The 14,557-nt window shown below is 37.8% G+C and overlaps 1 protein-coding gene across 2 annotated transcripts in view; it reads left to right on the forward strand.

Annotated features, from left to right (window-relative positions):
• jhy (junctional cadherin complex regulator) overlaps positions 1-14,557 on the forward strand; it is an 84,968-nt gene that overhangs the window by 54,085 nt on the left and 16,326 nt on the right. For both annotated transcript variants that reach the window (XM_072238347.1, XM_072238348.1), the window contains 2 exons: positions 1,896-2,692; positions 7,453-7,744. In XM_072238347.1, the coding sequence (XP_072094448.1) occupies positions 1,896-2,692; positions 7,453-7,744 (1,089 nt within the window). The remainder of the gene's footprint in view (positions 1-1,895; positions 2,693-7,452; positions 7,745-14,557) is intronic.

A 14,557-nucleotide genomic window follows, 5' to 3' on the forward strand; every position in this document is an offset into this window, starting at 1 on the left:
AAGAGGGAGTTTGATATGGCCCTTGTGGCTAAAAGGATCAGGGGGTATGGAGGGAAGGCTGGTACAGGGTTCTGAGTTGGATGATCAGCCATGATCATACTGAATGGTGGTGCAGGCTCGAAGGGCCGAATGGTCTACTCCTGCACCTATTTTCTACGTTTCTAAATCTGGTGTCCCTACCTAAGAAATGACATACAGGCAAACCTCACGTTATAAGAGGGTTACATTCCGAGAAATGGTCTATGCTGTGATTTCCCATATAGGAAGTTTGTCAAATGTACATGTATCAAGGAATTTAAGTTTTAAAAAACTGTTTTGATTTATTTACTTTTTCTCACATAAATTCCATGAGGGCTAATATGCTTAGTCCAGATTTTGGATTGTAGTTTGTGAATCTTGAAAAGATAAATTTCCATTACTCAAACAGCTGTAATGTGGAGATTTCCTGTCATTATTATAACAAAAATGCAACAAACATTCACTAGATTAATTCCTGACATAATCATTTTTTAATTTTATTATTGTGCAATATCCTCCAATAATCTCTTCAGTTTAGACAAATGAGTCGTGACATTCTTAAAATATACAAAATTCTTAAAAGACTTCACAGGGGAGAGGTAGAGATGATGTTTTCCATGGCTGGGGATCTAGAACCAAGTGTCCCAATTTCAAAATAAGGTGTCTGCCATTCACAGTTAAGATGAGTAAAAGCTTCTTCAACTAGGTCCTAGACAATAGTGAATTTTTGGAATTGTCTGCAGAAGGGACCATAGAGACTCAGTCACTAAATGTTTTAATAGATATTTGAATACTAGAGTAATAAACAAAGTTGCAATTACTGGGGGTAAGTGCCACTGCTGTAAAGGATTAGCCATGAAGTTATTAAATGGGTAATAGCTGTGAAGGACAGAATGGTCAAATCCTGCTTCTTTTTGTCTTACGTTCTTACATATCAGAAGCTCACCAGGTTGACAGTCAGAGGTGCAAATCCATCAGTATGTGATAGCACAAAATAATATTGTGCAAGAAGTAATTTGACTCATGGTTGTTGTGGTAAATTAGTAGTTAAATTGGCCTTCAAGTAAGTCATCACTTCAGCATAAACAAGTCACTAACACTGCCTTAAAGGAAAAGATATATATTCAAAATGTAATACCCTCAGTTATGTTGGATGGCCACTAATTAATATTCCTTTCTCTTTCTGCATTCTGATGCAGTATTGTGCTTCATCATATGATGGCTTTTCTTACCTCCCAATGATGAGTTCTCCCTTAGAATTTATCACTAATTGTATTGTATGATTTCAAATTTCTGATGCAAAGTGCAACTTTCAAGTAGAGCCGATAAACCCATGAGTCTCAGAGCAGCTAATTTAAATGCCCAGTTTTTAGATAACGAGAGGCTTATTCATGATGACTAATCCTCTAAAGAGACCTCAAAAGGTTTATGTATCGGCTAATCAGCAAGGTATCTGAATATTCTGAGAAGAATGTGGTAGTTGTCCATGGCAAGCAAATAAGTGAAAGACTTCTGACCTGTTTATTGAGAGGCCTACAGCCTCAATAATCTCAAGTTATGTCACGGAGCACCTGATACAACAGGGTTGAGCATTTGTTACATGTTGTCTTCCTCTTTGTATGTGAAGGTTAGAAACAGCATCTAACAACCAACAAAAAGGACCTTGATTTGCACATTTGTTCATTTAACATGAACTGATCCCCCATTTGCAGACATAACAAAAGTTTGCTTCTGGCTGAAACTGGGAACAATTGGTACTACCAAAGCACCTTTAATCGCAGATTGTTCGTTTATCAAGCAGCAAATGGACAAATGGAAATTACCCACAATATTTTGGTATTGATATTTTGTATTTTTATGCTATGATATTTTTTCAGAACTGTAAGACAAAGCAATTATCTGCTAAGAAAAATGGATTGATGAATATAGTGAGAGAGAAACCTCCACGACCACCTGATAAGTTTTCAACTAAACAGCATGCACAGAAAACCCAGCAGGAAGAGAAGTTGCGACATGTTGAAGATGCAGGGGCTCATCAGACTAAAAATACTTCTGATTTGCTAATAGTTCATAGAGATGATGACAGTGTTCCATTAATCCCTTGCAGTGACCATACATTTGCGTCACCATTACACAGTCAAGTTGGTCCTGCTTTTATTCCCAACCTTCAGCCAACAGTGAATCTCAACATTCATTTAAATACTTCTTCAGATTTTATCCCAGCTATAACTAGTGATACCACACAAACGACTGTTAGACTAGTACCAGCACATCATCCAATGAGCCAAGACTCTTCTTATTACAAAAGCCACAAAGTTTATAATGCACTGCAGCCCCAACATCCTCTCCCATATTTTCAGGACGCTCAAGGGACTATACACAATTCACACCAATGCAGCTCTGGTAGATCAAAATTTTTAACAACTTTGAATGCACCAGAAAATGGGCAGTGTCAACTCATGTATAATGCACAAAGTCCTTTCGAAGTACTCCATGCACAGACTCATCATGATCTAATGCTCTCTCCGAAATATCACAAAGCTGCATATGCTAGAACATTAGTGCCAGGTCTTTACAATCAACCTCGATCAAATCCGATGCCTTACTCAGTGAATCAGGAAAAAGTGATGAGAGAAGATCACAACGCTTTTGGAAAGGAATACGGGAGTTTAGGGTAAGCAGAAAATAACACTGGCTTTTAAAATTTCAGTAAATTTTGATGGGATCAACATCTGTAAAATGAAATCATATTTCTGTTAACTAAAACCCGTATGTGAAAAGTTTTGTTATTGTGAGAGATTTTGAAAGATGTATTACAGTTTTTCAAAGAGTCTTTTAATGTCCAATGAAGAATATCTATTCATTTGTTCTGTGTATATATGATCCTTTTAAGGTTAATGAGGCATGTTGCCAAAGTGAAAAAAAGGATGCTTTGGAATGTATCCATCAAGAAAATTGTGATTTATCAAGTTGGGAGAGTCGAAAAGAAAAATAAGTGGACAAACATCAGAAAACAGTATTGCTATCAACACATTTCCTCAGTATTGCTGAAGACTAAACATCATATGCAATGCTTAAGTACATCAAGGAATCAATTTATGTCTCACTTCTTTTGATGTTAGAAAACATGGTGCTGGCTTCTTCAGATAAATGTGCAATTCCGTTTGCCAGTAATCTGTTTCTAAAGTATATAACAAGTTGGCATAAAGGAATTCAAATCTACCAGTGGTTCTTGGGGAAAACAATGATGTAAATCTGCAAGGTCAAACGACAAAATACCTGCAGTGACTTCAATGCTTCGTGCTTAGATTTTGTTCGTTAAGTTGATATTGATGTTTCCAAATAGGTTAAACATTTCAGTGCTAATAGACTGCATTCAGTCTATGTGATCAAACAAAATCTTTTTCCTTGCTGAAGAATCAGATTTATTATCAGATCCCACCATGTCCTCATCTCCTCCTCACCTGCTTCAGAAAATGATGTGTGTATTCCTCCATTTCCTTGCTGTTGCACATTCCCAGCTGTAAATGATTGTCCATTAGCAGCCATACCATTGTTTGCTTCATTCTTCAAACTCTTGAAGTTAACCTCTCTGCTTCTCTACCCACCTCCTGCCCATTTAAGAGTCTCCTTAAAACCTATAAATTTGCCTCAGCTGTGGCCCTATACCTAAATATCCTGGAACATATTGACATCAAAATTTGATTGCTTAAGTACTTTGTTGACATTTTACTGCAAAATTGCTATAAAAATGCAAGCTATTATTTGGTGATAGGATAGATAAGGAGAGTTACTGTATATCTGTATGCAATCATGTTGTCCGGGAATAATGTGGGGAAAAAATTGTGATTCTTCTCCTTTTTGACAATTGGAGAACCTTAGTCACTGGAAATATTAAGTTCGTTTAGTACATTTCTCCTGGCGATCGGCAGTACTTCAGTTTTACGAAAGGAATATGGATTTTACTGTCAGTAATTTCACTGTCCTCCAACCACTGCTTGGAGATGGGCAGTCTCTCAATGTAGCAATTAATTAATTTCCTGCCTTCTAGTTCCCCCAGTTCCTAGTACAAATCAGCATTAAAGAGCATATGTTGACATTCAATATACAGCTCTTCATATTTACTACAACATCTCATCAATGTGATTGGTATTTGCTGAAGGCATGTAAAGCTGGCAGCTACAAGTGCTATTTGATTCAGACCATTGCACAGATCACTGAGTGACTGGTGCCACTAAAGATGACTGCTCCATGATTTATCCATCTAAAACCACTGAACCATTGGTCACAATGGAGATTATCAGTTTCTGCATTGTTGCAATAACAGTGGCTTGAGTGAACTGGCTTTTCTTAGCAGACCTTGCAAACTGAAGAAACAAGAAGTAGTAATAATATGTGTTTTCAACTCATTTGGTACAGAATTTGTCTCTCTACTTCTTGCTAGATACTGTAGTTGATTACTTTGTCTGGTTATCTCAAAATTACATGGCTTCTTTTTAAGCAAAGTTTATTTATTTATTATTTATTTGATTATCTATGTATTTATTTATTTAGAGGTACAGCATGGAACAGGCCCTTCTGGCTCAACAAGCTGCATTGCCTAAAAACTCACCTATTTAATCCTAGCCTAATCATAGGGCAATTTACAATGGCCAATTAATCTACTAACTGATGCGTCTTTGGAATGTGAGAGGAAACCGGAGAACCTGGAAGAAACCCATGCACTCACAGGAAGGACATGCAAACTTCTTACAGAGGATGCAGGAATTGAACTCCGAACTCTGATGCCCTAAGTTGCAATAACATTGTGCTAACTGCAATGCTACTATGGTGCCCCGAAAGTTAATACTTTAACCTCATAAAAACATTAATGATATACTTAAATCTCATTCATTTCAAAAAGATTTATATAAGTTACATTAATTTTATTTATTTATTTATTATAACTAACATTTTAATTAGTTTTCCAATTACTGAGTAGAATGGTTTCTCTCATATTTAAAAAAAACATCAGGAAAATCAGATGAAAGAGTTATTTTTTTTTTAATGTACTGTACATTGTAAGCCCTGAGCAAGTTTGAGTGTACTTAACAATTGTTACTTTAACTTGCTGACACTTAGTTTTCATCTGCCAGATGGCTCCTATTCAGCAATCAGGACTGAAAAGAATGTTTTCATGCCCTGTCATAGTGGGTATTCAATGATGGGCCTGAAAAGTGAAGTTGATTGAGAAATTCATCTGTGGCTTTCCGACTCAAAATGAAAGCCATGGGTGATGAGGTTAAATTGGTATTTTGATAAATTAGAATAATCTGTTGTTTCTAGGTAATTTATAGTGTAAATTCCTCTTTACTAAACTACATGTTATCATTTTGGCCACAGTAGAAGAGAAATTTGACATTTTGTAATGTAAAGCTCTCCAACAGTTTCCTGAAATCCAATGTTTTCCTTTATACTCCAAAGCTAAATAATCCTATATACTTGATGCAAATGGAATTTCATATTGCAATGAAGATATCAACGCTTTTTTAACAGGATATAGATAGTTTAAGATGAATACTCTAAAAATTAAAAATGTTTGGCTTCGTGTAATCAATTTGCTACGTTTAATATTGTTTTCAAATATGTCATTTGTAGAACTGAGGAGCATTAAACACAAATTAAAATTTTTACAACTAAACACATTAATAATTTATTTAAAAAACAATGGAAGTAATCTGAAATATTTTACCAGCATCTGTGCCTAACATGAAAATTACCCTTGCTACACATGTCTACTGAAGGAATTTTTGTTCAGTGTTAAATTAGAATGGCAGAGTCTGCTGCTTCTATACCAGTGTTGTATCCTCTACAATGTAACATCTATATAAGATTCAGCTTCCATTCGTATAATGGATAAAGAGTGATCTTAAAATCAAGATTGTGTGTCCATGTATATCAGCAGGTTTTATACATGAGTACCATTGTGCCACATTGACTTTCTGACTCTTGTTTATCCCTGTAACAAGCAGAATTAATAGATGGGAACTTATAGATGGATTTTGAACATGTAGATGGGTACTTTGGATTTCCAAAAGACGTCTGACAAGATTCCATATTAAAGGCTGGTACGAAAGATAACAACTCATGAGATAGGGGGATTGATTTTTAGCTTGACTTGAATACTGGTTATTAAATAAGAGATTAAGAATAAATGAGTTTTTCATGCTGCAAGAATATAACAAGTGGAGGGCCCCAAGGATCAGTCTTGGCCTCTATTACTTATTACATGCGACCCCCAAGTTACGGCTATATGGATAAATGAAATTTGTTCTTAAAGAACTCACAAGTCTCTACATAAAAGTATGAGATGTGGAATAAAATTCTCTCATGAAATTTATATGGAAAAGTAAATAAACAAGGAATTTACTATCTTTCAACTTGCCATTCTTGATGCATGTTCAGATGACATGACTGTGTTATAATAACCTGAAATAGAGGGAAGAATGTAAGAAATTTGTGTTCATTGATGATACAAATGTATGTCGAATGGTATGTTTTGACAAGGGCATATGCTTCTGCAAAAGGATAGGTTGAGTGAATGGCTCAAAACTTGGCAAATGGAGTTTAATATGGGAAAGTGTCAGGTCACACATTTCAAAAAGAGGGCAGACTATAATCTTAATGAAGAGAGATTGCAAATGAGTTACGTAAAGAGCATCTCAGTGTTTTTGTGTATGGATCACAAAGAGTTAGCATATATTGGCGAGATCGCACCTGGAATACTGTGCACAGTTTTAATCCTTTATTTAAGAAAGGATACATTGGAAATACTCCAAAGGTGATTTGTCAAGCTAATTCTTGGGCTGAGAAGATTGTGCTATAATGGGAGGCTAATGGATCTTTACTTATGGAATTTAGAAGAACATTAAGTGATTTCATTGAAACATCAGACCCTAAGGGGACAGAACAGGGTAGATGTTAAGATGTTCCATTAGTGGGAGAGTCATGAATGAGGAGATACAGTTACAAAATAGGACGAGCACTCATTTAAAACTTAGTTGCATTTACACCTCTCACAGAGTGAGCACTGGAATTTACAACCCTGGAGGCTTGTGGAGGGAATATCATTGGAGTAAAGGTAGATAATTTTTTGAAAGAAAGTGCAATTGATGTCAGTAGGTAACTATCACAGAACAGGTGTTAAGGCCTGAGGTAAATCAGCATGATCATACTGAATGCTAGGGCAGGTTTGGGGGGCTGGGTGAACTACCCATGCTCCTATTTCCTTGTATTCTGTTCCATGCCATTGCAGGGAATGAGGACTACATCCATAAGTCTACCCTGAATGATTAGAATTTTCACCAAATAATTCCTGTTTGTACAACAATGATGTAGGCTAGTAACATTCAGATGAATGAAAGTAGTTGAATTTCCTTTCTGTTTTTTCCCAAGGTTCCCTGCACTTCCCTTTCTGCCTTCACATCAGCAGAATTTGGTTCAGTCTACAAGCACGCAACTCATTCAGCAAATGAAGAACATTTATAAGGATACACCACATCTGGCTCACACACACCCTGACTCCCATGTGGTTTTTCCTTCCATTTATCCCATGGCAGAGAGTGATTCTGAACTGGACGCAAGACCAAACAAAAAAATGGGACCATCAATGAAATGCTGTAACTCGGATGGCTACTTAGCACAAATGGAGAAGGTTAATAAACTCAAGGAAAAAAAGCACTTAAAGGTAAAAATAGAAATTACCAAGTTTTTATTAATTTTATTAAATAATTATGAGACCATTTTATGTATATAGAAGAGTTTAGTTCTTATTATTGAAATTATCATCACCCTTCAATACACCCAGCTGAATGTGCAGATGCCAAACCTGAGCTTGCTTCTTTCAATTTTGCTTTAAAAGAAGAGCAATACAGTTGTGAGTTTTAGACTGACTGATATCACTTATAGGCTCTTTAGGATACTACAGATTTTTTCCTGGAAGCAACAATGCCATGACCATGGATTGAATATAGAATATAGACGAGAACAGCCCATGATGGTGTGCTGACCTTTTAACTTACTCCAAGGTCAATCTAACCCTTCTCTCCTACATGACCCTCATTCATCCATGTGCCTATCTAAGACTCTCTTAAAATCCCCAATGTATCTGCCTTTATCACCACCCCAGGCAGTGCATTCAATACATTTACCAATCTCAGCATTAAAAAAATACCTCTGACATCCCCCCTATACTTTTCTCCAGTCACCTTAAGAGTATTTCCTCTTGTATTAGCCATTGCACTTGAGGAAGAAGATGCTGATGATCCACTCTACCAATGCCTCATCATCTTATACACCTTTATCAAGTCTCTTCTCATCCTCCTTCACTCCAAAGAGAAAAACCCTAGCTTGCTCAATATTTCCTCATAAGTCATACTCTCCGATCCAGGCAGCATTCTGATTAATCTCCTCTGTACCCTCTCGAAATCTTCCACATTCTTCCTATAATGTAATGACCGGAATGGAATATAATATTCCTATTATGTTCTAACCAGAATTTTATAGAGCTGTAACATTACCTCGAGGGTCTTGAGCTCAGTCACCTGAATAATGAAGGCCAACACACCGTATGCCTTCTTACCGCCCTGTCAACTTGCGCTGCAACTTTGAGATATCTATGAACGTGGACTCCAAGATCCCTCTGTTACTCCACACTGCTAAGAGTGCCTCCATTAATCCTGTACTCTGCCTTCAAGTTCAACCTTCAAAGTGTATCACTTCACACTTTTCTGGATTGATCCCGATCCCCACTTCTCAGCACAGCTCTGCATTCTGTCAATATCCCATTGTAACCTATGACAACCTTCTGCACTGTTCACACCACCACCAACCTTCCTGTCATTTGCAAACTTAGTAACCCACCTACTACACTTCATCATCCAAGTCATTTATAAAATTCACAAACAGCAGGTATCCCTGAACAGATCCCTCAGGAACACTACTGGTCACCGACCTCCAGGCCAAACGTGCTCCATTTACTATGACTCTGTGTTCTGTAGGAAAGCCAGTTCTTAATCCACACAGCTAGGCTTCCATGGATCCATGCCTCTTGACTTTCTGAATGAGCCTACCATGGGGAACCTTGCCAAACACCGTACTAAAACTCATATGTATCACATCCATTGCTCTGCCTTCATCAAACTGTTTTGACATCTCTTTGAATAATTCAATCAAGCTTGTGAGGCACATCCTGCCCCTCACAAATCCCTAATCAGACAATACTTCTCTAAATGCTTATAAATCCTTTCTCTAAGAATCCTATTCAATAGTTTGCCCACCACTATGTAAGGCCCACTAGTCTATAATTCTCAGGATTATCCCTATTATATTTATTGAACAAAGGAATAACTTTTGCCACCTCCATTCTTCTATTACTACTCCTGTAGCCAATTAGGACACAAAAAGCATTGCCAAAGGCAGGGCAATCTCTTCCCTGTAGTAACCTGGGGTATATCTTGTCCAGCCCCAGAGACTTACCTATCTTAATATTTTTCAAAAATTCCAAAGAAGTTCCTCTTTCTTAACCTCAACATGTTCCAGCACATTAGCCTGTTCTGTGCTGATCTCAGATTCATCAAGTCCCTCTCACTGATGAATGCTGAAGCACCTTTAAATACCTCCCCTACCTCTTCCGACTCCAAGCACATGTTTCCTCTTCTAACCCTGATCAGTCTTGCCTTCAGTTTAGTCATCCTCCTGTTCTTCACATACATGTAGAATACCTCAGGGCTTTCCCTAATCCTACTCACCAAGGTTTTCTCATGTTCACTCCTAGCTCTCCTCTCAATAGGGTAAACCTATCAAGAATCTCCTGCAAATACTCCCTAAACAACCTTCACATTTCCATTGTACATTTCCCTGAGAACATCTGTTCCCAAATTACACTCCCAAGTTGCTGTTGAATGGTTGAATGACCCTTATCCAAAATGCTTGAGGCCAGAAGTATTTTAGATTTTGGATTTTTGAATATATAATGAGATGCTTTGATCGGCATAATTTCCAACTCTGAATTTATGTACTACCAGTAAGCAGTCTGTGTCTCATACTTGTTCATTACACATATGTAGTTAACAGTAAAAATTATTAGATACCATTAATATAATGAAAATATAATGTGTGCAGGGTAACAAAAGCATTGGGAGAATACCTGAATCAGCTGTTGAACAACAACAAACAATGACAGGCTTTCAGTCTCCACCTACAATACTATGTTTTGATTGAAAGGTTACAGTACACTATACTTGTAATTTACTTTTTTTATGTTTTATGTAAGGTATCAAAACAATCAGCATTGTAGACTTGCTCTGGTGTTAGGTTTTCATCAGCAATGATCTTGGCAAACTCATCAATGAATTTCTCTGCTGCTTGTGATCAGCGGATGTTTCATCACAACAAATCTTTAAAAATTTAATGCCGTGCATTTTCTTAAAGTTCTGCAACTAGCCTGAATATTCACAATTACCTTTAATTTTCAGTTCATTATGATAGATCTTTGATTGTTTCATGATTAGCATACCTTTAAATGTCATATGTTCACTTAGATGCTTATGAATCCATGTTGGCGCATGGCCAAATGGTTAAGGCGTTTGTCGAGTGATTTGAAGGTCGTTAGTTCGAGCCTTGACTGAGGCAGCGTGTGTGTCCTTGAGCAAGGCACTTAATCACACATTGCTCTGCGACAACACTGGTGCCAAGTTGTATGGGTCCTAATGCCCTTCCCTTGGACATCGTCGGTGTCGTGGAGAGGGAAGACTTGCAGCTTGGGCAACTGCCGGTCTTCCATACAACCTTGCCCAGGCCTGCGCCCTGGAAACCTTCCAAGGCGCAAATCCATGGTCTCATGAGACTAACGGATACCTATTTTATGAATCCACTCTTTCAATACACGATTGAGATCTTAATTTTTTGCCTTATGCAGTTTTTCTATTTTTCATTAATTTCTGTTCATTACATATGTGAGAGCACTTCTAAGAACTGTCTGTGGTGCATAGAGACTTGCGCATGACCTGGGAGCCTTCCTAGTGCCCTGTGGAATTTTCCACTTGTGCGTCATGTCAGTGCACAAAAAAAATTAGAATCTTGGAGGTTTTTGGATTTTTGATTTTTCGGATCAGGTGTAGTCAACCTGTAGTATCATAATTAGCCCTCTGCCAATTAAATACTTCTCCACACTATCTGTTTTTATCCTTCAAAGTTCAAAATTCAAAGTAAATTTATTATCAAAGTTCATATATGTCACCATATACTATCTGAGATTCATTTTCCTGAGGGCATTCACAGTTAAACAAAGAAATACAATTGAATTACTGAAAAACTCCACGCAAACAAAGACTGGCAAAAAACAATGTGCAAAAGAAGACACTGTGCAAATAGGAAATAATAATAGTAACAACTAAATAGTAAATAAATAATACTGAGAACATGAGTTGTAGAGTCCTTGAAAGTGAATGCATAGGTTGTGGAATCATTTCAGTGTTGAGGTGAGTGAAGTTATCCACACTAGTTCAGAAGCCTGATGGTTGAAGGGGAATAATTGTTCCCGAACCTGGTGGTGTGGGATCTAAGGCTCCTGTAACTCTTTCCCAAATCCAGCAATTAGAAGAGTATGGCTGGATGGTGGAGGTCCTTGATAATGGACACTTTTCTTATGACAGTGCTCTTTGTAGATGTGCTCAATGGTAGGGAGGCTTTTCCTATGATGGACTGGGCTGAATATACCAGTTTTTTAAGCCTTTTATGTTCTTGGGCATTGGTGTTTCCATACCAGACCATGATGCAACAAGTCAGGACACATCTTTAGAAGTTTGTTAAAGTTTCAAATGACATGCCAAATCTGTGCAAACTTCTAATAAGGTAGAGGCGCTTCTGTGTCTCCTTTGCTTCTTTGTGATGGCATGTGCTGGTCCCAAGGCAGATCCTCTAAAATGATAATGCTAAGTAACTTAAAGTTATAGTTCCTCTCCATCTCTGATCCCCTAATGAGAACAGGCTCATGGACTTTTGTTTTCCTCCTCCTCCTGTAATCAATAATCAGCTCTTTGGTTTTGCTGACACTGAGTAAGAGGTTGGGGTCCTTGTCTAAGGCTATGGTAAAGGTCAGGGAGTTGTGGTCACTGTCTCCGAAATGCTCGCCCACTGAGAATTCTGTCACCTGACCAGATTTCTTGCCTAGTACTAGACTCAATATGGCCTCTCCTTCTGTTGACTTAACCACATATTATTTCAGGAATCCTTCCTGGAAACACTGAACAAATTCTGCCCCATCGAAAACTTTTGTACTAAGAAGGTGCCAATAAATAATAGGGAAGTTGAAGTCACCCATGGCAATAATCCTATTATTTTTGCACATTTCCAAATAATCCTATTATTTTTGCACATTTCCAAATAATCCTATTATTTTTGCACATTTCCAAAATCTGCCTATTGATCTGCTCCTCAATGTCCCTGTTATAATTAGATGTCTATAGAATACTCCTAATATTGAATGCCCCCTTCCTGTTTCTGACCTCCACCCACACTGGCTCAGTAGATGATATTTCCATGATATGCTCCCTTTCTGCAGCTATGATACCCCTATAAGCAATGCCACTCCCCACCTCTTTTACCTCCCTCCCTGTCCCTTTTGAAAATCTAAGCCCCAGAATATCCAGCAATTAATCCTGCTCTTGTGACAGCCAAGTATATGCAATGGCCACAACATTGTAGGTCCAAGTTCTGATACATGCTCTAAGTTCATCACCCTTGTTACTGATACTTCTCGCATTAAGTTAAACACTTTTCAACCCATCCAGTTTGACTGCATTTATATCCTATCCTTCCTCTCAGTTTCTCTAAACATTGCATCTACCTTTACACCAACTGCTCCATCGTCTGACCTATCTCTGTGGTTTCCATGCCCCCGTCAAACTCGTTTAAATCCTCCCCAACAACTTAGCAAAGACATTGGTCGCCCTCAAGTTAAGGTGTAGCCAGTGTAACAGCTCATACCTTTCCCAGAAGAGATCTCAATGATCTACAAATCTGAAACCCTGCCCCCTGTACCAAATCTTCAGCCACACATTCATATGCCATATTATCCTATTCTTACCTTCACTCATGTGTGGCACAAGCAGCAATCCTAAGATTACCACCCTTGATGTTCTGCTTTTCAGCTTCCTTCCTAGTTTGCTTTTTAGGACCTCATCCTTTTTCCTAGCTATATGTAGACTCAATCTGAGAAGTCCCTGTGACGCTGGTACCCGAGAGACAACATACCATCTGGGAGTCTTTTTCATGTCCACAGAATTTCCTGTCTCATCCCCTAACTATTGACTCCTATGTCACCATTGCTCTTCTCTTCTCCCCCCCCACCATAAGCCAGAGACACAGACTCAGCACCAGAGACCTGGTTACTGTGGTTACTGTGGCTTTTCTTTAGTAGTATTAAGTGTGTTGCAGATAGAAGTGAGGGCCTTCTTGTCAAGCTCCTTATTTACTGCTCCTCAAAGAAACCCAGTTATGTTATCCTAAACCTATAAACTGTCCTGGGAGGGAGGGATTCCCATGAGCTTAGTTCTTTCTAGCTGACTTTACGGTCACTGGTTCTCCAGATATCCTGCCACCTTTCCATATCAGCCTCCCTACCCTCCACCTCCCCAATTCTAGCTAGATTAGAAATGCTAGAAGTTTTCTATTTCGAAAGTACTGTTCTTCTTAAGATATTCCAGGTTTCCCTTAAGAGTTCAAAGAGACATACAGGTACTGTCAATGTTTTAACATGAAGAAAAATCCCTGATTGCACTATGAACCATTAGCAACCTACTTAAATCTATTCACCATTTCAAATGAGAACTGATGGGAATCCAGTTAAGTTCCTGTAGTAAGTGAAGAGGTAACACTGAACACTTAGCACTTATATGACTATACCAATAGATCATCGCTTCCTAAGCTGCAGTGCCCCTGTTTTGTAGCTTGGTTGAAAAAAATACTTTGTATTGACTGGCAAAGAGCTTATGTTAAAGACTTGATCTAAGCCAACATTTTAGTATCACAATGTAAACTTTAAACATTGGCAGATTGTTTTTTTTAAGAAAATGATAGATAAAATTATATCCACTATGCTTTGTGTTTATTTCTCAGAATTCCCTTTCTAGCTTTTAATTCAAAGCATAAAATTTTAAATAAATTTGTGATTTTGAAATCTAAAGGATGATCAGTAAGATTTGGGTAGGTGGGAAGTTTTTAAGCCTCTTTGAGGAAGTAGTATAGTGATTTTATTATGACAGTGATGTAGTTAGCTTTAATTCATGAAGTGGATATGGGGTAGGAGGGAGAGATTGGCAGGTGGGTTGGTGCACATTGACCCAGTGCAGAAAATGCTAACAGTGATTCCCGCTGGCATGGTGATAGACTCTGTATATTAATTGAAATGAATTATTAGCAGATCTAGTATTAAAGTTTATATTTTTATACTGAGTCCAAGTTTTGAAATTATTATGTTATAATTTTTAAAATATTTGAA

The sequence above is a fragment of the Mobula birostris genome, chromosome 20 (genome assembly GCF_030028105.1).
Source record: "Mobula birostris isolate sMobBir1 chromosome 20, sMobBir1.hap1, whole genome shotgun sequence".
Classification (NCBI taxonomy): Eukaryota; Metazoa; Chordata; class Chondrichthyes; order Myliobatiformes; family Myliobatidae; genus Mobula; species Mobula birostris.